Source organism: Pyrus communis, chromosome 14 (assembly GCF_963583255.1).
Source record: "Pyrus communis chromosome 14, drPyrComm1.1, whole genome shotgun sequence".
Taxonomy (NCBI): Eukaryota; Viridiplantae; Streptophyta; class Magnoliopsida; order Rosales; family Rosaceae; genus Pyrus; species Pyrus communis.
In genome coordinates, this window is record NC_084816.1 from 5,843,618 (window position 1) to 5,871,239 (window position 27,622).

Sequence of the window (27,622 nt, forward strand, 5' to 3'; positions counted from 1 at the left end):
CGTTACACTTCAATAGCCCTGGCAATAGGCAATAAAATATTAATATTTTTATTTATTTATAAAATAATACAAAATAATTTTAATTGTAATTTCGGATAAGATTTTTAATCGTTCTCGTTACGCCATGTGTCATTAACCAAAGTATTATTAAATAATACAAAATAATTTTAATTGTAATTTCGAATAAGATTTTTAATCGTTCTCGTTGCGCCACGTGTCATTATCCGAAGTATTATTAAATAATACAAAATAATTTTATTTGTAATTTCGGATAAGATTTTTAATCGTTATCGTTGCACCACTTGTCATAAAATTCGAAAAGACAATTATTGGGGATGGATTTCCAATAAGATTTTTAATCGTACTCGTTACGCCACGTGTCATTATCCGAAAATACAATTATTGGTGATGGATTTTTGATAAGATTATTAACCAATCACGTCGCGCCACGTGTCATAATCTGTTTACAATCTTTGAGGATAGATTTCCATCAGATTTTTAACGAATGTCAGCATGCCACGTGTCATTATCCGAAAATACAATTATTGGTGATGGATTTCTGATAAGATTATTAACCAATCACGTCGCGCCATGTGTCATAATCTGTTTACAATCTTTGAGGATAGATTTCCATCAGATTTTTAACGAATGACAACATGCCACGTGGTATTATCTACAACCTAATCCTTTCTGAATCCTCTATATAATCCACCATCCATCCTCACAAATCTCACACCAATTTTCTCAAGATCTCTATCATTATTCATAGTTTCTGTTTCCTTCTTCACAAAAATCTCTATCATTATTCATAGTTTTTGCTTCTTTCTTACAATGTATTCTTCTTCCTCAAGGATGATGTGGGAACTCGATCAGGAAGAGGAAGAATTGTTTAACCAATCAGAAGGAATGTTCAATCTCCAGGTGGCAAAAAATGAGAGGGATGAGGATGAGGAGTGTAGAAGGAGAGATGACGAAGCAAGAATAGGCAAAGCCTCACATTCCCGTCGAGTCATCCAAGCTGTGGCTCGGATCTGCAGGCCCAGCCGTTCCGGAAACCTTGATAGAAGCAGGCAAAGACGAGGTACGGAACTCTTGGACGATTATTTTGTCCGTAATAGTGCATTCCCTAATACGTACTTTAGACGTCGTTTTAGAATGGAACAACATTTGTTCAACAAAATCATGATTGCTGTTTGCAACTATGATTCTTACTTTGTTCAAAAGAATGATGCTTTTGGTGTTATGGGTCTTCTTCCTCAGCAAAAAATTACTGCCGCCTTGCGAATGCTTGCATATGGAGCATCTACAGACCAAGTGGATGAGATAACGAGGATGGGGAAATCAACCATTCTTGAGTCATTGATGAGGTTTTGCGAAGTAATCGAATCTATCTACACCGCAGAGTACCTCCGGAAACCTACAAACATGGACTTGCAAAGGCTTCTGAAGAAGGCCGAGATGCGTGGTTTTCCTGGGATGATTGGAAGCATTGATTGTATGCACTGGACATGGAAAAACAGTCCAAATGCATGGCAAGGTGCTTATGGGGACAGAAAAGGAGCAAAAAGTATCATTTTGGAGGCGGTGGCATCTTTTGATACATGGATTTGGCACGCCTTTTTCGGGGTTCCGTGAGCTCAAAATGACTTCAATGTCCTTGCCCAATCCCCAGTGTTCAACGATGTCCTGCAAGGAAAGGCACTAAAAGTCACGTATGAGGTCAACGGACGTATGTACAACGGACCATACTACCTAGCTGACGGCATTTACCCAAGGTGGTCAACATTTGTCAAAACAGTGCCACGTTCCTAAAGTGCAAAGGAAAAACACTTTGCAAGCTGTCAAGAGGGGTGCAAGAAGAATGTGGAGCGTTGTTTCAGTATCCTCCAAGCTCGTTGGGCGATCGTCAGGGGTGCTGCCAGAATTGTTTGATGTAGAGTCACTTTGATCTATCATGATGACGTGCATCATTCTTCACAACATAATTATGGAAGATGAGTACGATTATGAAGTCGTTGATGAATATAAGCCAGACACGATGAACAATTCAAGAACACGTATATTTTGTGCTCATGATGCTACCGATGAGCCCGTGCAACATGAACCATTACAAAGGGATGGACGTTACAATGAAAGGGTCATTCAACGATATACTGTATTTCAAATGCCAGACATGCGCAATGCCCGGCAAAATGACTTGATAGAGCACCAATGGGCATTGAAACAAGCTGAAGATAATTAAGTTCATTTAGTGTGTTTTTTGTTATTTGGTATGTTTATGTAATTTTATTTGGTGTGTTTTATTATTTGGTATGTTTATGTAATTTTTTTAGTTCAGCTTTAGTGAGTTTTTTATTATTCGGTATGCTTATGTAATTTTATTTGGTGTGTTTTTGTCATTTGAATAAATATTCTCTTAGTATAAATAACTTACCAAATTCATTTGAAGAAACATTCAATAAATTGGAAAAAAAATAAAGTACTATATTCAATAAATAATAAATTACAATCCAAAGTGATTGGAAAATTATGGGCTCCGATTACAAAAACTACTCTATTCATCATCACTTAACCAATTTGTGGTGCTAGGATGATCTTCTCTTGTGGTGCTAGGACCATCTTGGCTTGCTCTCACTTCTCTTGCACGCCTCATTCGTACCACGTCCGCTTTCTCTGACTTCCAAAAAAATTTAGAATTTGGAGACTTCCCTTCTAAAGGCGTGTTCATAATCTCACAATATCGTTGAGCCCATTTTTCTTCTCTAACATGTTCCCTTTCTTGCCTAAATAGCTCTATTTCTCTTTCATTAGCCTGAAATTCTCTCTCAATAGCTGCAGCTTTTGCGTCATCTCTAGCCTTATCAGCATCATATTTCGCCATTTCCCTCGCCAAAGTCAATTCACCTTCACGAGCAAGTTCTTCCATGAACTTTGCATAATCATTCTTGGAAGCACTCCCTTTTCTCTTTGAAGCCTTCTTACCTTGAGGCCTAATTGGATAACGGGTCAAACCCGACGCTTGTTCAGGGAAGGGCGTTTCTGGCACTTCTTCTGCGTCATCTTCATGAACATGCGAACCATGATTAGGTGTAGAGTGTAGAGGGGTGATATTCATGAAAACTTCTGGACCGATAAACAAAACTCTAAATTTAGGACAATCTTTGACAATATTCCAACATTCCCACCGATTGAATGATTTATTTTTGCTTTTGGTTTTGGCACCGTACCAAGCTTGTGCTTGAAGTTTCTACACAATGTGGGAGAAGAAATAATTATAATGAAAATAGGTAACAAATAAATAATACAAACAAATAATTATAATTTAAGTAGGTAACAAATAAATAATACAAACAAATAATTATAATGTAAATTTGGGTATAGTACAAACAAATAAATAATATATTGTTACCTGATCCAAGTAATTTTCCCCACTTTGAATATTAGTACTAGCTTGTGCCAATGCGTCTCTCCACGTACTAAACGATTGGCTAAGTAATTTCCAACGACTGGACATCGATTCTTTGGTTCTTTTCCCACCAATTTTCTCAAGATAATTGGTATGAATAAGACTCCACATTTCTCGCAACTGCATCTCATTACCTGTAAGCGAACTATGAGTAACTTCAACCCAGCTAGTACACAACGCAACATCTTCAAGAAGTGACCAATTCGTACCTGCATCAGTAGGTCATTTTGTTGAAAAAAAATGGATTGAAACTTTGAAAGAAAGAAAGGAATGTGATTGAAAGTAGTTGAGAAAATATGAAATTGTGGTGTAAGGTAGATGATAATGAGAATGTATTTATAGAAAAGTAAAAACAATTTTTTTTCAAATTTTTTACAATTTTTTTTTAAAATTTTTATTCAACTAATTAATCTCTACCATTGGATATAAAAAAAATTTGAATTCCAACACTCCAGATTGTGCCATGTGTCACAACGATAACTTTTCTTAATTTTAAAACTATTTTTTCTTTTATTTTTTTATTTATAAAGCAGATTAATATCAATAGTCGATCTGACGGTTGATATTAAATAAAATTTTTATTATTTTTTTTACCGTTGAGATCGAACGGTCCAAATTAAATAGTCGTTGAGATTGAACGGACTGTAGGAAGCCACGTGGCTTCCAACGGTAACATTTCAGTTCTGAAAAGTGGGCTAACTTTTCTGAAATTATGTCAGGCGACGCATCCTCACACGCGAGTAGGGTGCACGCGCCTGATGAAAAAAAAAATAAAAAAAGGGCCTGACACCAGGCTGACGTCACATCCACTTGGGCTCTCGGGCTGGCAATTCTTCACAGGCCCTGAGCTCGGGCCTCCACCTCCACTCGGACTCCTTCACGCTGGAGCAAATCCACAAGGCCTCGGGCCCTTTTCTCTAGCCTGTCCCCCGAGCAATCCACCACGGTGGAGTTGCTCTAAGCGCTAGCGTTTGAAAATTAAGAAAAGACGCATAAATCTACCTACGGATCCGTCTAACTCACCTAGACCCTCGGTCGCAACTCTCAATTAGATATAAAATAGATAACATTTATTATATATATATATATATATATATTATTCTATTTTGTAATTTTTATATCTTAGATTTGGGTTAACTATACACTGGCAATACAAAAAAATAGAAGATTGACTAAGTAAACTTTTTAAGGTAACAATATATTGATTATGCTGTCACTAATCCTACTGTGTAGGCATACTTTTCATTTTTTTTTCTCTCACCTATAGTAGTATTTTGTTTTATTTGAGTGTAAGATTTGATTCAGTTCAATCGAATATGCAATCTCCACAAAGTAAACTCAAAAAATTAATATATGAAGTGAGAGAGAAGAGAGAAAAGCTGAATGATAAAGCTCCCTCAACCTCATGTTAGGGTTTTGTAGCATGAGCTTGTTTGCGCAAACATAATAACTAGGGAAAATGGAGCCCTTTAGTATTTACTAAAAATTGGTACCCATGCGTTGTTACGGGATCAAAAATTATATGAAAGATTGTCTGAAAAATTTAAAAGATTAATATTATTTATTTTGAAAACATTAAAAAGATTTTTACATGGAAAAAAGATTGCAGATTTGTTTTTTTACGAATGCCAAAAAGATTAGATGTGAGTTTATTTAAGTAGTTTCTGCCAGACAACAATTTTCCTATGACAGATAGTCCAATAATATAAATGTCCACTAATGTTTATGAATCAAATAAATTGAATAGGTAACAATAATTGGAAAATGATGCCTGCAATGTAAAACACAAAGACTAATACACGCAAAAACGAAAAAAGAAAGGTGAACAAAAATCTTCATCTTAGAGGAGGATTCTCTATCTTTTTATTCTCATTCCCTTCTATTCTTTCATCTCACATATTATTTTTTATCTTATTATCTTTATAAAAAAATTAATATAAGATATTGACGTAATTTAACTGTAATCATTTAAATAAAAAAGCATGAAACAATATAAAGATTAAGAAAGTAAAGAATCATCCTCCCTTCAACTTTTGGCAATTTCACACAACTTTACTTTTGTATGCTCACGCACACACTCGGCTAGGAAGAAGGCTGCACGGCTGTCACACTGTGCCTTCTGTCACACTCTGCTTTCTGCCACTTTTGAAAACATTGACATCTATAAGAAAAGTTTTGGACCACTTTTGAAAGAATAATGTTAATCGTATCGTATTTTTATATCATAATTATATATTAATTTAAATAACATTCGATGTTCGTTTAAAAAATTTGCAAAATTAAAAAAAAAGAAAAATAAAAATTCTTAGTATACCACAATTATCATTTAAGTAATTAGTTTTTATTAATTATTAGTTTATTAAATAATAAATTCAATTTAAACATTTGATTAATTCAAATAATATGATTGTCTACATTAAATACTAGCTACGATAGTATAAAAATGTGTACAAAAACATATGAATAGTAGCATTACTCCTCTTGAAAACATTGACATCCAGCAGAAAAGTGAGAAAGAGAGCTGAGTGAGATAATCGATAAACAAAACCCTCCAAAATCACAAAAGGAAATTTGAACAGAAAACAAATTTGCAAATCCAAAATCACATAAACGAAATTGAAACACCCACACTGAGAAAGCTATAAAACTCACCAGGAAACGATAGCGTTTCCGGGTAAAAAAAATTATTCGAATTGAATTGAAGAACCGAGGAAAGTTCTACTGGTTCAGTAGTTTTTCCAGCAACAAAGCCACCTTTCTCCCTCATTTTTCGCCATTCTGATTTCTGACCATTTCCAGGTTGGAGAATAAATGGATAATCACCTAACCATTCGTTAAAGAAAAACAGTTGCATTAGAAAACCCTCTTGTACTCATAAAACAATAATAATATTACATCAGAAATGCTAGAATTCTTACCAGCATTGGGTTTTTAGCTGAGAGCCTATAGGTGTAAAATTCTCACCAGAACTACCAAGATTTTTCCTGAAACTTTTCTTTATCTTCGTGAGAATCAGAAGACGAACTCGAGCATCCTCCTCCAATTAGATGCCTGCATAAAGTCCCCAACAAATTCAATTAGTGTTTAAAAATTAAAACATTCAAAAGCAATATTTGTGATACTTTTTACTACTTGTTTGAAAAAAGCAATGCTCAAGAAACCTCTAGCCTCTCAGAAGAGGTCATCAAACCATATAGAACCACAAACACAAAGCACATAAGAAATGCAAAGTTGCAGATTTTCAAGGAAGCTTAACAACCTCCAGTAGCAAGAAAAAAATTATTGGAATCAAACCAAAAAAGCAGAGAAATTAACAACCCTTACTACTAATCGAAGAACAACTAAGGAAAACGGTCAATATTTTCAACAACGACGCAAGACGATGAAGAAAACAGAAGTCAAGGCCGAGAAAAACGGACGGCGAAAAACAAAGGAATTGGAGATACGTGAGAGAGAATAGCCGAAACCAAACGAAAGATCCAGAACAACTAGAGCCAAAACATCCTCCGATGATGGAGGAATCGAAAGGGCAAGACTGCACTTTCACTGTACAGAAGCCGAGATAAAGAGATATGAAACAATTATTTTGGAATGCCACTAGACCCACCCTAATGTCTTATTTCCCCGTTCACATTATAATCTCACCTACCACAAAATGTTAAAAACTTGAAATGTTATCTTCCCGCCAACTATTATTCCTAGAATAACCTGTATATTGAAATTCTTTTTATTTTTATTTTTATTGAATAAAACAAAATCTACAAAGACACGATTCAATTGATCAAGATGCACAACGAGGATCACATCTATACAATACATTTTACACAATTCCCGGCGTCTTCTCCTTCCTCCAGGATGCCACCTGCCCCGAGAACACTGCATTCCACTGCATCTGCGCCTTCCACAATATCGGTACGTGGATTGTGGATTGTGGACAGACAAGCCTTTATCCTAGTTTTCAAGGCTATTTGCTGGTACTAACAACAAAAACAAATAGATCAAATTAAAATGGCCAAAGGTATTGGGGACTTTACTTTTTGAACATTTATAGAGGTGGATTGTTCTAGAAGATAGGGAAGAACAAACCTGTCAACCTAGAGAGCAAGGGTTTTTCCTTTCTTTGGTTTTAGATTTCATTTTACAAGAGAATAAATTTGGTATTAAATTTTTTATTAAAAGGTGGGTGGAGAAATAAGACCGTGAGGTGAGGTGGATTTATCATCACTCTTATTTTGAGGGTATTTTCGTCACTTTACTGTTAATGAACAGTAACATTGAGTTTGGGTTTTAGTATATATAAATTTTATTTGAACTGGCAACATGATGGATAACCAAATCCTCTTTTTATTTGAATTAGTTCTCTACTGAAATGGATATACTGTTCACTGTGTTTCGTTTTTTGTGAAAAATATGGTTGGAAACAAGAGCAATTGTATAAATGTTGTCACTCCAAAGCAATGGAAGCTTATCAAGATAAACACTATCACAGAGTAATTGTCTAAGCCAATACGTTGTTTACACATGCTTACGTGGACGAACGATTGATGTATATTCAACTTCGGTTAATGAATGAGAAACAGCGAACTGTAATATGTGAAAAACACATTAATAATAGTCACCAATTGTTACCCTAGCTTATCGATGTAGCACATAGCGCTAGTTTGATATTATTGTGCTTTGAGAATAAGCAGCTGTGAAATAGAACAGCAGAATGTTTGGTAAAGTTTTTTGTAAAAATGTTTTTGGAAAAAAGAAAGAAAGAAAGAAAAAAAAAAGCAATATTATAGTGTTTGATAAACTTTTATGTGAAACAGCTGTGACTATGTGAAATGATAAAAATGATATAATACTAGATATGCCATTTATTTAATTTTCTTAACAAATAAAAGTAAATTGCTAAATATACTTTATTTTTAAAAGAAAATTATTTATAAACTTTATCTTAAACATATAATCCAACGTTTAACATGAAATCATAATCTAACTTTTAACAAGAAATCATAATCCAACATTCAACATATAATCCAATATTTATGCTGCTTAACGTTTTCAACTTTTTTTTCAAAGCTCATTTTTGTTGTTTCACCTTTTCAGTTTTTTTCATCCAAAATTATAAAAAGAAGTTGTTTTTAAATGTTTATCAAACACATTTTTTTAGTTCAATTTTTTATACCCATTTTTTATAAAATTATCTCAGTACCATACGTCTATTGATGCTGTTACCATGTGAGACACCAGTCATAGAACAGTTGAGATCTAAAATACTATGATAACTACTTAACAAAGAGGATCCTGTTGACAACTTAGGTACTCAAAAGTAAAGATCACATGTTTGGACCTTTGACTTTCTTTTGTTTTTAAAAACTTTTGTCATGGTATACAGTATACACTGACGAATTTTCTTCCATATGACAAGTCCATTTGACCCAATTCTACGTACCTAAACATTCTGGTTAACTATTATTGTTAAAGTGGAACAGGATCTCCTCCAGACCCAAATAAAATAAGCTTCTTGAGCAAAGAATCCGGACCGTTGAAATTTGATCAAACGGTTACAAACAAGGACCCTCTACAAATTATAATAATTGTAACCGTTGAATCAAATTTTAACTATCCGGATCTTTTGATTCTTAGGTTCTGTTTATTTGGGTCAGGAGGGGATCCGATTATGTTAAAGTGAAGGTCATCATTATCTCAATACATGCCTTTTTTAGAAAGGATTTCCATTTCTTAAAAAATGGAATTAGTTGTCAGACTCATTTTATATTGAATTTCAATAATTTTAACCATCTATTCTTGTAAGTGTCGATTCATATATTATCTATATAAAAATTCAAATCAATCCGAAACAATTTGCCCATTTAATTAACACGATAAAATTTTAATATTTTTTCGAACATAATATTTGTCAATTTCTTTGAGCTCAATTAGATGACTCAAATATTTCCGATAGTTGATATTTTGTAATGATGATCTATGAGGTGTAACTTGAAAAATAAATGGTTTGAAGTTCGATGTGATGTGAACCCACAACTAATCATCATTTAAAAAAAAATGAGGATTCCTTTTCTTAGAGAACCTGATCTAAATATATATAGATGTGTCTTGTCTTGGGAAACATCGGCTCCATCTGTAATCCCCAAATTTTCTGGTAGGAGGTCGAAAAAAAAATAAAACCATGATTTTTACAGGGAAAAAATATATTTCTTATTCGGAGAATATCTTTTCCTAATTTCTTCGTCATCACGTACTCAGTCATCATGCTTAGTGAGTGAGAAAAAGAGAGAGAAATATATCTTGAAATATTTATCGACAGTACCCAAATTTATAATAATGTACAAGAGGATGATCATTACAATTCTCAAAGGGCAATAGCACCAGTTTCTTCACTTGTACACAGCGAAGTATAACCATTACAATTCTAAATGGATAAAGACAAAAGCAGAAGCAGTTCCCTAATCATAATTAAGATACTATCCAAATCAAAATTTAACAAATTAATTCTCAAATAAGGATAGGAATTGATCTTTGGATCAATCGTGTCTGGACAGGGACTGGTGGCTTCAAGTAGTTAAAAAGTGACCGACATAAATAGAACTATAAAGCTAATTAATTAAAACAAGTTTTTATTATAAATGATCTTTGAAATTGACTAACACTATTAAATGAACCCTGAAATTGATAATCGATAAATGTAGTTCTTGAAAATAAGTGTCACAAATCAATATGGTCATTCCGTTACAATTCGGTCAAAATTTTTGACTGATACCTATTTTTATGGAGTACATTGATCGATTTTCAATTTTAAGGATCATCTTGAAGGTGTAGGTCAATTTCCAGGACCAACAATTTGTGATAAAAAAAACCTAATTAGGGAGAGTGCTATTAACACACATTTTTTTTTACCTCTCACACACCTTTGTTAAGTGTTTACCATTGATTTTCTTCAACTCATTTGATTCGATGGTTAAAAATTGAGAGTGTGAATAATACTACCCATAATTAAAACGTTATGGTACTTCAACATCAAGGAAATAGAAACCATATAAAGAATGAAACTTTAATGAAAAGCTCATCGTACTGTTCATTTTAACGAAAAATCATATTTTTACACTAAAAAGTCAATCCTGATACTATTCACTTTACCCTTTATTTTGTCTTTATTGTTAAAACTCAAAGTTTTCAAACATTTTTCATTAATTTTCCTTATAAAGAATACCAAAAGAATTACTTATGCGGAGCCTTGTTTCTTTCTCGGCTAGTTCAAAATTGTTTGAGCAATGAGAAATAGTTCTTCATTATGCAGAATAATATTTTCTAAAGATCTTTTTTCAAACTCTACTATTTCAAAATTTCTCAACCAAACTATCGTGATATTATTTTTATTTCTAGTCTTAATAAATCAGAAACTTATAAAAAACTCAGAAATCGGACGAATTTCAACTTGAACAGCCCTAAAACTCAGCAAGCAAAGGACGCAATTCCTTGAGGAGGTTTTTTTTTTTTTTTCCCTAAAGGATGGGCCAGCGATCATCCCCTATCTTATTAAAATAAAAACAAAATATAGACAAGGGGAACACAAAGCCAAACGTCGTTGAGACAAACAATAATCCAACAACACGAAATCACAAATTAAGGTAGCTACCCAGCTCAAATCATCCAATGTTTAATGCACAATTTTATGGGCTTATTAAATAGAATTACCCTTACCAAACTGTTACACACTCAAGCATCATGCAGACTGTTCTTACAAGTTTATTTGCTTCGTTATATCAGTCATGATTTATTGATCTTGGGTTGTACTAAACGCCTTTGGACTGCAGCGGAGCATGCATGCAGTATTCTGCAAGAGCCATCAAGGGGAAAGTATTGCAATATGCTGCATAGTGTAACATGCCACCCTTAAAGAAAGTACCTGTCATTTCCTGCGAACATGAAAATCGAAGTTAAATAAAAGGTTAATTATGTGTTCTGTAGGGATGCACTACAAGAAAAGTGGGCTAAGAACACAATTGATTTGTGTCCTTTTCAATTTCATTGAGCACAAATACAAATCTGTGCGTTTTGAGTATCATTGAACACAAAACTATTTTATATGTGCTCTCTAAGCAAAAGGAACACTAGTTTGTGCCGAAAATGAAGTGTATTTGTGCCTACTTGCTGTGTCACCTTTAAATGTCAGAAATGAGATTTGTTTATTAATTTACGAAAGCACAATAAGAGTTTTCGTGCTCTCCGATGTAATATATTTAAATTAAAAGTAGGTTTTCGTGTCCATTGCTTTTACTTTTTCCCATTTTCAGTTCCTTTACATTAGTTCACGCCTTTCCTCTCTCCCCCTCTCTTAAACTCTACTCCTTGTCCTCCTGAGCAGTCTTCCATTCTTCCTCCCTCCCCCTCTCCCTCCTCTTTCACGCAACAAAGCCACTGTCCACCCGTCACCAACGACTGTCTAATTATATCTCTAGATCCTCTTGTCGTCCTCTTTCCAACTCCCAAATTTGTTTCTCCAAATTCTTAGCCAAATTTCCTCAATTTCACATCTAAGCAACGGTGATCGTGGGCTTTCCTGCCAATTTCCGGCAAAGGCTGCCGGAATTGGACCTCGATGCAAGAGGTAAAAATGATCTCTCTTTCCTCTTCTTTCTTTCTCATCTCTCTTTCCCTCTCTCTCATCTATCCTTCTCCCTACTTTCATCTTCTACTCTGCCTCCCTCAGACTCTCTTTCTCTCGCCTCTATCTCTGTCTTCGACTCCCTTTCTCTCTCTACCTTCCTAGATTCGGTCCATCTCTTTTCCTTTTCCCGATCTGGTGGTTTTTGATGAACCAATCCAAAGCATAACTCCCAGATTCGGTCTCTCTCTAATTCTCTCTTATTTGATTTGATTTTCAAAAAATATATAGATCTATTTGATTGTCTTTCCTACTATTGTCTTCTTCAAGCTACATTGATCTGGATTTGATGAAGGAGAATCTTCGAGTCAGAAAGATGTGGGCAAGCAAAAAAGGAGGGTCGCCGGAGGCCGCCCTAGAAACCACCATTGCCATCTTCACCATCGAGGTAAATTCTCCTTCTTCCCAAACTTTCCCTTCAATTTTCTTTCACTTTCTCAGTAACCAAACGGACAATTTAATCCATAAAGTTTGTATCTTTGACATTATTTGTGTTTTCAAATCGTTAACAATAGCAGCTTTATTACAAACACTCGCCGAGGACTTGCAGGAACTTCATCGGGCTCGCTTGCAGAGGATATTACGACAATGTAATTTCACAGAAACATCCAGGTTTCATATTTTCTGCTTTTGTAGTGTATATAAATATTAGATATATATATATATATATATATATATATATTTTACTGACGGTTAAATTGGAATTGGGGTAGGATTTCATAGGGCAAGGTGGTGATCCCACCGGGGTAGGAAAGGGTGGCGAATCCATTTATGGGTAAAAAAAAAAAATTCCCTTGAATTTACCCATAATGTATTGAAATTTGCTTTTTTTTTTTTTACCCCCGATTTTAATTAGATTTGAGAACCATAGTGAAGAACTTGTTTTGTATAATGAGTTTCAGGGAAAAGTTAAGAGGACGAGATAAAAAAAGAGTTGAAGCATATTGGAGCTGGCATCTTATCGATGGCGAATGCTGGTCCGAATACAAATGGAAGCCAGTTCTTTTTCATGTTGGCACCGTGCCCATCATTGGATGGTATGCTAATTTTTACCTAGTAATGTTAAAAGACTGTTTTTTACTACTATATGTGCAGTATCTGATTTTTTGTTTTACTTAATCTACATAAAAGTGATTAAAAAGCAGTAAGTGTTTTTGCCTTAAGATGTTATGTGTATCTTGCGTACAATGTGGTTTGGTGGACTTGTGACCTGTTGACTTTAGAAGTTATTTGCATGAGACATCAGTTCATCGCTCTATGACCTATTGAAATATCTGGAGACTGAAAAACAATTCTTGCTATAATACCATTTCTTTGTGATTTTGCTATGAGGATTTTATGATTTGACATGCACACGCAATCTGAATATAGTTATGAGCTGTATTTGTGTACGGGAATCTTTAGGCTTTAGTTGACTTTCAGGTGACTGTAATAATCTACACCATCACCATTAGGATTCTGTTTAAGCTATAAAGTGACTAAAGTAAAACTCCTACCCTTTTCTTGATTTCGTGTTCTTATGAAAGATTTTGACTATGTATGTTGAACACGAGGTTGTGAAGGTATAAAACCAGCTCCCTGCACTGAATAATTAAAAAAAAACCTCAGTGTATTTCAATTTTGTGACTCACGTGATTCCTCCCAAACTTGATTATCTGTATGCCCTGAATTTTCATGTGCCTTACTAATTGATTGTGATTTAGGAGTACAAATTTGTAGTAGATTTAGAAGTAGTAAATCACAGTTTAGCAGAGGCATTTTGTAGATTCAAATATCAATGTTTGTTCATTAGTTCCCCTAAACATCACACATTTTGCTTCTTGTTTTCTAGTTTGCTCAACTTTGTCCGTTGGATCAGAAAGACATGGCCCTTGCCTTAAACCATTTGATGAAAATTTTGCTTCTGTTATTACAGAAGTTTTTTCAATTTATTATTTTTTTATGTTATTTGTATATAATGTTTGGTTTTGGATTATACATATTTTTACAGGATTGACGGGAATATATTGTGTTGTAGAGGTGTACTTTACCTTCGTGCTATTTCTCATTTTTGTAAGTGTTTAATGTACCATACATTAATAAGTTTGGTTTTTATTTGCTTGAAATATGTACAACATTATTGGAGGTCCTATTAATGTTTTGCTCTTATTATGTATAAAATAACTATTTTTTTATTTTTTATGAAACTTATATTTACAAAATTTCTTTCTTTTCCAGGAAGAGGATGAACTTCCTTCTACAATTATGGTTCACAGTGTCGATATGGATTTGCTTCCTTGTCTTGTTAAGGTACATTGGACATTTAGTTGTACCAATGGTAAAATGTTCTCTTTTTTGTCGGAGAAAATGAAACTCTTATTGTTATCATATATGTGTAGAGCTAATGAATTCTCAATGTTGAATGGATGTCTGGGTAACATCACTGGAAATATGTGATCCTTTCCCTTTTTCATTTTTCCTTTGGTTTGGATTTCAGGAAGGTGATTGCATAATCCACCGAGCTGGGAAAAAGGGTAAAATCAGTTATGGGTGGCTATATGTAGGAATGCATGGATACATTGATAGGAAAATCTCATTATTTTGTTGGTCTTTTATCTTGAACACTTGTAAACATGTTATTTATGAGGAATATTTATGTAGTTTCATTATAGACATTCCATTTCTACTATTGGATTGCTTTTTACAGTCGAGATTGGCATCTTTGATTTTATGAAAATTTTAAACTTTTGGTTTTATTTCAAAATTTTACATTTCTATTTTTTTTTTTAATAGAACCTACTGGGCACAATAACAAAATAGTGCAAACGTGGATGGAGAAGGTCATCTGACAAGTTGTCAGAACAAGGACACAAAAAGGCCTTTATTTGTGCCTGCCTCTTTGAGCACCAAACAGTCTATTGTGCCCTTTTAGTAATGGTGACGCCCATAGAGGGCACATACACAAAGATGGTAGCTGCAGTGTTGCTATTGGTCTATGAGCACAATTGTTGGTGCTTTTTGACCTCAAAGGGCACAGATAATTTATTGTGCGCAGTGCTCATATTTTTTGTAGTGATGATATTGTTCTTCTTCTCCCATTAATTTCCGATTGCATACAAAGGAAGCCATTTTCTGAAAAAATTAATGGAAGCTATATTAAGCATCACTATTCAATATTAGTGTATTTTTTTATTTATTTAACTTTCTTCTGAAAACTAGGTGTAGAAAGCGGTACGCAACCTGCTGAGGGAATCCACCATCCTCCATCTGAGAATTGATTAACAGCTTTGCAGCACGGTGGAGAGGAGTAGGGTCTCTTTCTGCCTACAAGATTTTTTTGTTTTTCAAGAAGTTAGAATCCTGGATGAATGAAATGTTAATAACAAATCAAAGGATGAGGAAAAAGAAACTGATTACAAACTCTGATTCTTAATCCATTGACAAAAATGAATAAGGAGACTCCAAATTGTTAAGATGACTACCTAAGAAAAGAACTACATTTTGTCAAGAATTAATGGTCTTCTACTACGCTACGGCTTCAAATCTTCTGTTCCAAAACGATGCCTACCTCCAATATTAGATAAAACGTTAAGTTTTGGGATTAATGCCTAGTTTGGCAGCTCGGACTGTATTGACTATTTCTGTCGGATAGGATAAATAGCCACCAGATAGTACTGACTAAATTAGTTGGGCATTTGGTGCAGTATCGGACTAATGACCGTATTATTTATAATGTGTTTGATACTAAACCAGATAGGACAAGGGAAAAAAATTTGACAAATCTTCATATTCAAAATATTTTTCAATAACATAAAAGAAGGTTCACAAAATACAACTACAGTCATTACGTTATATAGATTAATCCAACCACATATCCAAGTTCATAAAATATATAAATGCAAGTTGGTTTCAGTAAGAAAAAGTTTGTCCAGATAGCCAAAATATATACATGCTGCTACTTTGCAAACTCTTCCCTCTGCTTTGCTTTCTCCTTAAACACCAACAAACACAGGGAGCATCAACAAAACAAATATTTCCTGCAATCATAAAGGCCAGATGCATTAATGTTGCAAACACTAAGTCCAAACAACCAATAAGAGAAATTTAACCAACAAAACCAAGACAACCCCACTAAAAATCTGATAAATGCAATGAATAAAATAACTAAAAAAGCAAGGAAAAAGATTTGAATGCCTAACAAGACAAACAACAAAACGAAGACAAAGCTTCAGTTACAAACCACTGAAGTAAGTGCGATGGAAGGATCAACATACCACTGAAGTGAAACTAGCCAGCATTTCCTTCACAGAAGCTTATAGCTTCTGTTACAAACAGAAAAATGAACCAAGACAGTGTGTTATTCTCAGTTAACATATAAAACTTATGAGAAAATACTACCACAAAAAACACAACAATTTTGTACAAGCATCAAATACAAGATATTCCATATGTTGATGCACAAAATCGGCGGGGACTTTGGTACAACAGAAAGTGTCAAGTTTGTGACCTTCGCTAGGTTGCTATGGTCATTAGTGTGGATAAATATGTAAATGAATAGAGACAGGGAAGCAAATAACACAAGATGTACGTGGTTCACCCAGATTGGTTATGTCCACGGAGTAGAGGAGTTCTCATTAGTTGTAATTATTGTGTAATTGCATTCTATATTGCAAGTATTTTTTAATAATAAAGCAAAACTTGAGATCTAAAAAGCTATGATAACTACTTAGTCTTAAGGCCGGCTTTGAAGGTACGCAACGCTATTAAGAAATGATTCATCATCTTATTGAATAATGATAAGTTACACAGAAATATTTATACGTACACTTATATGAAAGTTACTGAAGGAAAGTAAAATAATTACAGCGGTAACATTCCTAACAAACTAACTAACTTTGGATAACTGGTTACTATTATTAGATTCTTTTACATCAGTAACTTGCTCTTCAAACGCAAGTGGTGCACATGGCCTCGATTCCTAGGACGGCCTTGTCCCATACTGATAACTATTATTTAGGTACTAAAAGTAGGAAAGGGATCCGAATAGGATCCCTTCCTCCTAATCCTAGGGATCCACCAATTTGGACCATTGAAATTTGATCCAACAGTTAAAGTTATTATAACTTTTAGGGTAAATTACACAGAACTACCTCAACTATTGGTCATTAACAGTTTCATACCTCGCCTTTAAAAAGTTTCAATGTCATACCTCATCTACGAATTTGTTACAATTTCATACTTTACGTCAGTTGTCTGTCAATTCCTCCGTTAAAATGTTGACGTGGCAAGTGACGGAACCCATTTTCTATTAAAAATTTAATTAATTAAATATTAAAATTTTGAAAAAAATAAAATCTTTTTTTTTGGCATGGGGACCCACCCCTTCCCTCACCCTTTCTTACCCCGCCACCCTTATCCCACCCAAAGCCCAAATCCCTTCCCTGCAAACCTCGACCCCTTCCCCACCCACGCCAACATCTCCCCCCCCCCCCAAAAGACCTACCACCTCCTTCTCTTCTTCTTCTTCTGTTCTTCCCCATCCACCCGCGTCCCCCCCCCCAACACCTCTAGCCTTCCTTCACCACCTCACCGTTGCCCTTTCTTCCTCCATCTCCACCTCTTTCCATCTCACCTATGGATCCCCCTTCCCTCCGTCAATCTGCACCCAGACGCGCGAAACGGCGACGTCGACCCGAACCCAGACGGGGTGTTTATAGGGTCGGGCGTGTTCAAAAGTGGTGACCTGGCGAAGCGAGCAAGGGCGATTGTGCAGGCGTTGACGCATTCTCGGGACCCAGATGTGCTGGCGGAGGTGAGCTGCAGGTTAAGGGAGGCGATGGTGGTGTTTAAGGGATTGTTTGGATGGATTAGTGGGTTTAAGGGACTATTTGGGTGGATTGTTGATGTGGTGTTCCTCATTGGAGTGGATATGGGGAAGAGAAGACGGCAGTGGGGTGGTGAAGGAAGGTTGTTTGGGGGTGGGGGGGGGGGGGGGGAAGGGGGACACGGGTGGACGGGTGGGTCCCCCATTTAAAAAAATTATTTTATTGAGAATTAAAAAATAATAATTAATTTTTTAAATTTTTTTAAATTTTTTTAATAAAGAGTGGATCCTGCTTCAAGACACATCAGTATTTAACAGAGAATTAACAGACAAACTGACGAAATGTATGACATTGCAACAAATTTGTAGATACGGTATGACATTGAAACTTTTTAAAGACGAGGTATGAAACTGTTAATGACCCAATAATTGAGGTATTTCTGTGTAATTTACCCTAACTTTTAAAGTAGGCCCCTGTTTGTAGCCATTAAATCAAATTTCAATGGCCCAAATTAGTGGATTCCTAGGATTTGGAGGAAGGGATCCAGAGAGGATCCCTTTCCCTAAAAGTAAACATCACATGTTTGGACATTTTGACTTTCTTTTGTTTTTTCAAAACTTTCTAATTTCTAACTACAACAAGTGGCCAAGTAGTAAGGGTGTGGACTACGACTTTCTAATAAACAAAAAAAATATGGAAGGTCCCGAGTTCGATGCTTCAAATTTGTGAGTATGCTTGACTGTAGCCATAGACAGGGTGAAATTCCTCATAGTTATTCGAACTCGAAAAGAATGAATAACTGTGACTTATCATCAATTTTCTCCCTTTTCAAAAAAGAAAAAAACAAAAATTTCTAATTCTCACTCATCACGTACTGAGCCATCAGGCGTCCAGATCGTGACTGAGGAAAAGACAAGGAGATATATCCTGAGATATTTATCAATAGTACCCAAATTTATAGTAATGTACAAGAGGATGATCATTATAATTCTCAAAGAGCAATAGCATTAGCACTAGTTTCTTCACTTGTAAACAGAGTAGTATAACAATTACAATTCTAAATGGATAAAGACAAGCAGAAGCAGTTCCCTAATCATAATTAAGATACATATCCAAATCAAAATTTAACAAATTAATTCTCAAATAAGGATAGGAATTGATCTTTTGGATCAAATGTGTTTGGACAGTGACCTGGCGGCTTAAAGTAGTCAAAAGTGACCAACATAAAATAGTACTATAAAACTAATTAATTAAAACAAATTGTTATTACAAATAGTCTCTGAAATTCATCGACACAATCAATATGATCTCTAAAATTAAAAATCAATCAATATAGTCCCTGAATAGGTGTCGGTCAGAATTTTTTACGGAATTGTGATAGAAGGACCACATTGATTTGTGACACCTATTTTCAGTAGTTACATTAATCAATTTTCAATTTTAAGGACTATCTTGAAGGTGTGGGTCAATTTCCAGGATCAGTAATTTGTGATAAAAACCCCACTTAAGGAGAGTGGATCAATTTCCACACACCCTTGTTAGTTTTTTTGTCATTGATCTTCTTCAATTCATCGATTCGACGACTGAAAATTGAGATGGATGTGTGGACTATCCACAACCCCTAATTAAAACATTATGTTACTTCAACAGCAAGGAAATAGAAACCATATAAAGAATACCAAAGAATTAATGATGTGGAGCCCTTGTTTCTTTCTCGGCTAGTTCAAAATTGTTTGAGCAATGAGAAATAGTTCTTCATTATGCAGAAACAATCATTTCTGAAGATCTTTTATTAAACTCTACTATTTCAAAATTTCTCAACCAATTCACTATCGCGATATTATTTTTATTTCTCACTATTAGCTAGTCTTAATAAATCAGAAACTTATAACAAAGTCAGAAATCGGACGAATTTCAACTTGAATAGCCCTAAAACTCAGCAAGCAAAGGATGCAATTCTTTGAGCAGTTTTTTTTTATTTTTTTTATTTCTAAGGGATGGACATAAAACCAAATGAAAACTAATGAAAATGACTTGAAAAACTTTGAGTTTTAACGATAAGAACAAAAGAAAGGGTAAAGTGAATAATACCATGATTGACTTTTTAGTGGAAAAATGTGGTTTTTCGTTAAATTGAATAATACCAGGAGCTTTTCGTTAAAGTTCTCTAAAACCAAACCTCGTTGACAGTGCAAGACAAACAATAATCCAACAAAACGAAATCACACATTAAGGTAGCTACTCAGCTCAAATTATCCAATGTTTTTATTTTTGGGTCAAATGGTAAAATTCATTACCTACAAGAGAAGTACAACAAAGGCACAAAATCATATCAACACAGCAAAAGAAAAGAGGCCACAACACACAGAAGACAAAGGCCCAAGACCAACCTTGGAGCCTAGCACAAACAAACAGTCACGATTGACCACCCTCCACTATCACCTGAGATCAAACCATCAAGAAACCTAGAATTGGTGAGGACAAAGGTCACATCATCCTCCAAAGACCAGCACCGGAATAGCCGTCATGAGATCAAAGAAGCACGCAGGTAGAAAGGATTACCCTTATCAAACTGTTACACACTCAAGCATCATGCAGACTGTTTTTAACGTTTATTTGCTTCGTTATATCAGTCATGATTTATTGATTATGGGTTGTACTAAACGCCTTCGGACGGCAGAGGAACATGCATACAGTATTCTGCAAGAGCCATTAAGGGGAAAGTATTGCAGTATGCTGAATAGTGCAACATGCCGCCCTTAAAGAAAGTACCTGTCATTTCCTGCGAACATGAAAATCGAAGTTAATTAAAAGGTTAATTCTATGTTCTGTAGGGATGATATTGTTCCTCTTCTCCCAATTTCTGATTGCATAATGCATACAGAGGAAGTCATTTTCTGAAAAGAAATTAATGGAAGCTAAATTAAGCATCAGTATTCAATATTAGGTTTTTTTTTTTGTTTATTTAACTTTCTTCTGAAAACTAGGTGTAGAAAGCGGTACGCAACCTGTTGAGGGAATCCACCATCCTCCATCTGAGAATTGATTAACAGCTTTGCAGCACGGTGGAGAGGAGTAGGGTCTCTTTCTGCCTACAAGATTTTTTGTTTTCAAAGAAGTTAGAATCCTGGATGAATGAAATGTTATTAACAAATCAAAGTATGAGGGAAAAGAAACTTATTACAAACTCTGGTTCTTAATCCATCGGCTAAAATAAATAAGAAGAATCCAAATTGCCAAGAGGGCTACATAAAGAAAGAACTACATTTTGTCAAGAATTAATGATCTTCTACTACGCTACGGCTTCAAACTTATGTACCAATTATTTGTACCAAAAAATGCCTACCTCTAATAGTAGATAAAAGCGTTAAGTTTTGGGGTTAAGTGGGTGTTGAGTAAGATATTAGAGGTGGGCATTTTTTGGGACAAATAGCAGTTACAGAAGATTTGAAGCCGCAAGCTACAAGGATATTTATAAATATCTAACTCTGAAAACCCTTAAGACATGAAACACCAAAATATATACCCCAACATAAAAATTAATGCAAATTACTATCTTGTAAACGTTTCCAGTATATATTTAGTTAATAAAATAGTATTTTATGAGGGGTAATGCTAGAGATACTAAATGTGTAGACTAAATTTTGTAAACTAAATACATGGAAGTTGAGATTAGATTACTACTGAAGTATTGATTAACGTGCTTATTTCTTATTGGTGACACATCATTTAGTTTGCAAATTTAGTCTACCTAGTATTATTCTTTTATGAGTTCTTATTTACATCATTAACTCACCTGCTGAGCATGAATTAAACCCATCAAAGCCCAAGCAGTTTGTACCAAGTGTGATCTTCTTCCTTCAAGTGGTATAATTTTCTGCATATATAAACCACAATTTGCTATTTATAGAGTATAAATAGCATTTCCTGGTTTTTGACAAGAAGGCAATGTCTCTTTGCACTAGCTAGGGCAGTTCAGCATAAGGGTTTGTATATATCAATGAATGACTTACAGAGGCTTAGTTAACCTACCTGATTCGTAGATAAAGAATTTACCTTGCGTTGACATGAAAGGTAACTCTCTCCCCATCCACCGTCATCTCCTTGGGTTGCCAGTAGAAAATTAACCCCGTTGCGCATAGCCGGACAGTTGTAATAAGTTTTTCCAGCAGCGGCTAAACCTTTAAGCGCAAACCATGTACCATATGTGAAGCAAACTCCCCAACTTCCATACCTGTACATGTATTGATTGCCAATGTATAGTTAACGCATAAATCATTACTCTAAATATATAGTTTCATAAATATAAATTTCAAAGAAATGCTTGGAACAATTTTTTTTCAAAACCACGGAGAGCCTACCATGAGCCATCGGGGTTTTGTGCGTCTTCAACAAATTGTACGGCACTAACAATAAACTCTTCTATCTCTTTCTTCCGATACTCAGGATGTAACTTTTTAAACAAAACTAGAGTTTGTATCGCAGAGGAGGTGCACTCAATGTACCTAGATCATTATATAGTTAGTTTAATTGTTTTAGGACCCTAGAATATGAATAGAAAACAAATTGATGAAGAAAAATTCGGGATCTTACTCATGCTCAACGACCATGTCATCGAGAAATTCCACAGGATTAAGCAACTAGAATGGGAACAAAAGAGAGAATCTCATTATATATATGCTGCACAAAATTTAATTATATATATGTAGTAGTTACATATACCTCCAACCATGATGGAGATCCTGCTGGCTCCCATGCTGATACACCGCCATTTTTACTCTGCATATGTGATTAGTTAATCGAACCATTTCTTTTTGTTCTTGAAAATTTGAAATTAATGGAACTTAATAAAGCCAAAGTTCCAGAAAAAAGGAGAGACTTTAATACAACATTTCTCATTCTATTATCTTAGCATATGAAAGATAAGGTAAATTTATATTTGGAGTATCATCACCTGCATAGAGAGTATGAGATTGACACCATCATACAAACGATCGTCTTCTATTTTATCACCAACAATTTCTGATGGCATCATTGACAACAGTAGGCAACACTGTAAAATACAAGAGACTATCATACAGAGTAAACCACATAATCGAGTAGTAACCTGTAAAGCATGTATTTTTCAAATAGGCTTTTCAGGCTAGTCTGGTGAGATACATCAGCTAACACCGAGTGGACATAGGCACGATTCACCGAACCACTATAATTCTTGGGGTTTTGGCACGCGTTTGCTTTTGTGTGTGGCGTTTTGGTTGTTTGGTTGTTAATTTGTGCGAGTTATCAAAATCCAACGTAAACAATATCCTATTATTAGAAGCATCTGTGCACCAAAATTAGCTTGCTTACCGTCATATTTTCTGAAGTGCAATCAGAAACGGACCATCCATTATCTTGATCAACAAATGTCCATGATCCTTTGGAAATGCGGCGGAACATTTTTTTAAAGTCACCTGGAGGATTATCCCTGACCTAATTCCAAGTTGTGTGTGGGATACATGAAAGTTGGAAACAAGTAAGCAGAAGCTTACACTGAAAAGTTAGAAACATATACATATATATAATATAACATGGAAACCTGGGATTTCTTTATGAAGTCGTGTCCTTTCATAAGTGTTGGTCCAATTTCAGCAATGAGGTTGCTAGCAAGCAAAGCTTGAATGACAAAAGCAACATCCCAGGATTGACTACCCACACTCTGCATAATTGGATGGCAAATGATCCAAACTCAGAGCCGCATCTATTGGAGAGCCATACTGTACTTCAAATATATATATATATATATATATATATATATATATATATATATATATATATATAGGTGCAAAGTTAAGACCCTTTTATATTCCTTCTTCTTTTTCTTGATAATATCAGCTTGCACTGAAGATGTTTACGTTTAAGATATATGGTAATTAACATCCTCAGTTGAAACTTCTCCTACTTGCATACCTATTCAGTATCGAGTATCAATATTCAGGATGTGATACATTGTCGATATTTGTATCTTAGTTTCACCTTAATAATTGTGGCACCCGTCAGTCTTAATAAATTAATGCAGAAAATGCAAATAATAATGAAGCCTGGCACAAAACTCTTTGTTATTACTACTTTGAAAATATTCCAAAATTGCTTTTTTATTTTCCCTGTTTCTTTTTGAGCTCCATGTATAAACATACATGTGGTAATTAAAGTAGTTATAACCTGTATTTTCATTCCATCTTCTGAAACCCACAGGTAATCTGGGATCCGTGCAAGATGCTTTCTAAAAGAATCGCCTTCGGGGTCTTCAACCCAACAAGCAAGCATGACCAATGCCTTTGCAAATCAAGTGGCATGATACACCAAAGAGTTAGAAGAAATATTACGCATACAAATTTTCTATGCTTATCAATTCCATTAATTCACCTAGTATTTGTAATACCTTCGTTACACATGCAATGGTCATGTACCGACTGCTCTCGTCTTCATAATGCACGTGTTTGATACTTTTTTGAAGAGCTTTCTCTCTCAACTTGTTGAAGGGCCAGTGGGTCAGAAGAGGCTCCGTAAACATGTACATGCAATCCCACACCAGATCTTGTATCCAAGGGTTGGGATAGTGCATATCCTCCTTCATTTCATACAGATAAGATAATTTACCAATCCCATTCGCGTTCAGGGAATTCTAATACGAATGGTAAATATGAACTGTAAACAATAGAGTAATCTTCTTTATAAGTCAATCACCTGTGCACATAAATGGCGCGCTTCACTCCACTTAATTTTGTGGTACGGTTGAATGTGGAGTTCTTGTCTCAACTGTAAAATGAGTGGGGATATGGGGCTGACGAATTTTTTCCCATACAAATATGATAGGGGCATATACGTAACGCGACAGAAGCACAACAAGTTCGCTGCAATATACATATATAAGGAAAGTGGTTATGTTTTTCAAAAAAAAAAAAAAAAAGTTGTTAGGGTGTAATCTAAGAAAAATTCGAGAAGACAAAAAAAAAAAACAAGGAAGAAGCCAAATATATCTGAGCAGTAATATTTCTAGGCTTCTAGTTACATCATATGGCAGTTTGTTTTCAAAATAAAGGATTTGGATCCCATCCGGATTCAAATTGTGAGATCCTAAGGATCTTCATATCTTAGTCATTCATCATGCATCGAGCGGTCAGAAATTATTTAACTACTTTTATTTAAAATTAAATACAAATAGTAACTGACAATAACTGACTACACAATTTACGATGAACAGTTAGGATACTAGAGATCCGCACAAAGTGGATCCGGAAATGATCCTCTTTCCAAAATAAATGAGGTATTTAGGCTGAATTACCAATAAATGATGAAATTTATTGTCATATCAGTTGGAATATGAAAAATTAGTATAACCGTCGGTGTCTATTAGAATTACTTTGTCAGTCTTCCAGAAGTACATGAACGTTATTAACACAACCGTCATATCCCTTGTGCAACAATTCGTCAGTGGGACGGATATCTTCGAAAGTTGTTCATACAAATTTGTTATTTTCCAATCGAAGAAATAAGTAGAACTTAAATTTTGCAAACCTGGATGTATGGGTAGAAAAGAAGGAAGCATCCAATACTCCGGAGGTACTGGGTTGCATCCAGACCAGTCATAAACACCAAGTATCTACATAAGAAGAAATTGGCTAACTTCAAAAGTTATATACACACGCATCATATATATATATATATCTGTGTGCTTTCGCACGGGCGCTGGAAAAAGGTCACAGTACCGAAAGCCAAGTCTTTCCCCAAGAAGGTATATTGGTTACACCCCCATGGTCAAAAATCCACTTTCTTCCACTAGCCATGGCATTATCTTCACCTCCATCTGGTCCTTCTCCAAGCAGCCGCAAACTCACATAGTTGTAAGCCGTACAAAACATGTTGCTGGGGCTCTCTATGTGTAATCCCCACCCACCATCTTTGTTCTACAAACACACAAATACAAAATTTTAATTAGCATAAAATCTTAATAATTATAAAAGGAGTTTAGATTGATGGGTGAACTGCCGATTTAGTCCATAAATTATCACCTCAGGTGAAAATTATGTCCCTGAATTCATTAAAAATTGCTAATTGCATCCCTAATATTTTACTCAAAGTTATTTTATCCAATTGTTTGTCAACTTAAATCACATGACACATTTTAAATTATACTGCCGCCATTTTCTTGCCTATAAGCCTTTAATGTTGCATACAGGTCGTGAATCTAACGTCTAATAATCTACTCTTCAAAGTTAACTTCATACACTATTTCTTCGAAAATAAGTCTTTAAACTATGAAAAACTACTAATCTACTCTCTAAAGTGTATCACATGCAAGTCATGTGACTTAAATTGACAAAAAATTGAATAGAATAACTTTGAATTTAATATTAGAGATGTAATTGGCAGATTTTATTAGTTTAAGGACTGATTTTTCCAAAAAAAATAGTTTAATGACCTAATTTTCACTCAAATAATAATTGTAGAGTAAATTGATAGTTCACCCTGCACTGATTACTAACATGGCATAAGTTATTCCCCACCTCTGCCAATATAAAAGGAGGGAAAACAAACACAAGCTAGTTATACAAGGCATACGTACGATGACATAATTTGTACATATTCGCACCTGATGATTGTATATGTAACGCTTAATTTCTTTGCGATGTTCCATAGAGAATACAACATTAAGATGACCAGTAATATACAGACACATGACCTATAAAATAGAAGAAAATATATTTAGTAATAGTTAGCTGTTGCATGAAATCTAAAAAATTAGAGTGATGAATTTTCACCAGAGGAAGAAGGTAAAACAATGGGCCAGAATTTTCAGCAGGCCAATGTCCGTGGCTTGATTGCAAGGCTGAAATGAAATGGACAGCCCTCTTCATTGCAGCTGTTGCAGTTTCATGTGTCATTTCCTCGCCCTCCTTGATCTTCACTGCAGGAATCGTTTGTTTGAAATTTTTCTCTTTTAAAAACTGCATTAATTTAAAAATTAGCAAGAATCTTGTTAATTTGGGACACAAGTCACAATTTTAGTGTCTATAATTTACTCTATTTCTACTCAGCTTACTAAAGCTTGCAATTAGGGTAAAGTCTTTAGATCTGCACCATTGTGTAAACATCATATTTTCGTTTGCTCGATACACAGAGAAATAAGTTTGCAACATATATATTGCAATTGGTCTGAGGTTTGAACTCAAGACGTTCTCATCCAAAATTACGAACGTAGAATAAAAAACCTATGAAAAAACTAAATCATAAAGAAATGAACCAACGAAAAATAGTAGTGTTTTCCTTTTTTCGATAAGAAAAGGAGCGTTTTTTCTTTTTTCTTTTTGTTACATTAAAAAGAATCGAGCTAAGCTTACCCTTTCGCATCATGCTTGATTCCAATAGTACGTCGACGTAAGTACGTACCTGCATTTTCCAGAGGAGGTCCCTACTAGGCTTGACCAGAAATCGGTTTTTGCGGTAATTTTGGCGAGCCTCTTCAACCTCAGCTCGCTCTTGAAGAGTACCTGCATGAGGATCAAACTCCCATGTCTGCCTCCCCAGAAAGTTGTTTGTGCTAAACAGATATGGGTCATCTGCACCCTCCCCAATCTTCAGCCTCCACATTATTCTTAATTTCCCAGTTATCTAATTAAGTTAGTTCATATGACGGAT

The 27,622-nt window shown here is 34.9% G+C and overlaps 2 protein-coding genes and 1 long non-coding RNA gene across 4 annotated transcripts; 1 reads left to right on the top strand and 2 right to left on the bottom strand.

Annotated features, from left to right (window-relative positions):
- The first annotated feature begins 1,182 nt into the window (after positions 1–1,182).
- Positions 1,183–1,635, top strand: LOC137714264 (uncharacterized). The gene has a single exon (XM_068453514.1). It carries the CDS (start codon positions 1,183–1,185, stop codon positions 1,633–1,635), a length of 453 nt encoding a protein of 150 aa, XP_068309615.1.
- A 4,327-nt stretch (positions 1,636–5,962) lies between these two features.
- Positions 5,963–7,022, bottom strand: LOC137714865 (uncharacterized). The gene is made up of 3 exons (XR_011065478.1): positions 6,785–7,022; positions 6,385–6,517; positions 5,963–6,289 (listed from the first exon to the last, which is right to left on the bottom strand). It is a non-coding gene; the product is annotated as an uncharacterized lncRNA (long non-coding RNA).
- A 3,761-nt stretch (positions 7,023–10,783) lies between these two features.
- On the bottom strand, positions 10,784–27,574 carry LOC137715694 (beta-amyrin synthase-like). Of its 2 annotated transcripts, XM_068455031.1 has the most exons (19): positions 27,374–27,574; positions 26,746–26,931; positions 26,577–26,666; positions 25,693–25,890; positions 25,502–25,586; positions 24,671–24,837; positions 24,366–24,554; positions 24,146–24,259; positions 23,523–23,642; positions 23,294–23,416; positions 22,899–22,997; positions 22,667–22,723; positions 22,538–22,584; positions 22,306–22,449; positions 22,001–22,178; positions 21,741–21,821; positions 20,953–21,036; positions 20,620–20,726; positions 10,784–10,802 (listed from the first exon to the last, which is right to left on the bottom strand). In XM_068455031.1, exons 1-19 carry the CDS (start codon positions 27,572–27,574, stop codon positions 10,784–10,786), a joined length of 2,289 nt encoding a protein of 762 aa, XP_068311132.1. The 2 variants fall into 2 exon arrangements, with proteins under 2 accessions (XP_068311132.1, XP_068311131.1); XM_068455030.1 differs by lacking the exon at positions 10,784–10,802 and having other exon boundaries at positions 20,197–20,726.
- Between the last annotated feature and the right edge of the window lie 48 nt (positions 27,575–27,622).

What these genes read in the sequence shown, in the direction of transcription:
- LOC137714264 (XM_068453514.1), top strand. Translation starts at nt 1,183, where the DNA reads ATGATTGCTGTTTGCAACTATGATTCTTACTTTGTTCAAAAGAATGAT.
- LOC137715694 (XM_068455031.1), bottom strand. Translation starts at nt 27,574, where the DNA reads ATGTGGAGGCTGAAGATTGGGGAGGGTGCAGATGACCCATATCTGTTT. An exon ending in CGCGCCATTTATGTGCACAG is followed by an intron (nt 24,555 to 24,670) that starts GTGATTGACTTA and finishes TATGAAATGAAG; the next exon opens with GAGGATATGCACTATCCCAA. An exon ending in ACTTCATAAAGAAATCCCAG is followed by an intron (nt 23,417 to 23,522) that starts GTTTCCATGTTA and finishes ACTTGGAATTAG; the next exon opens with GTCAGGGATAATCCTCCAGG.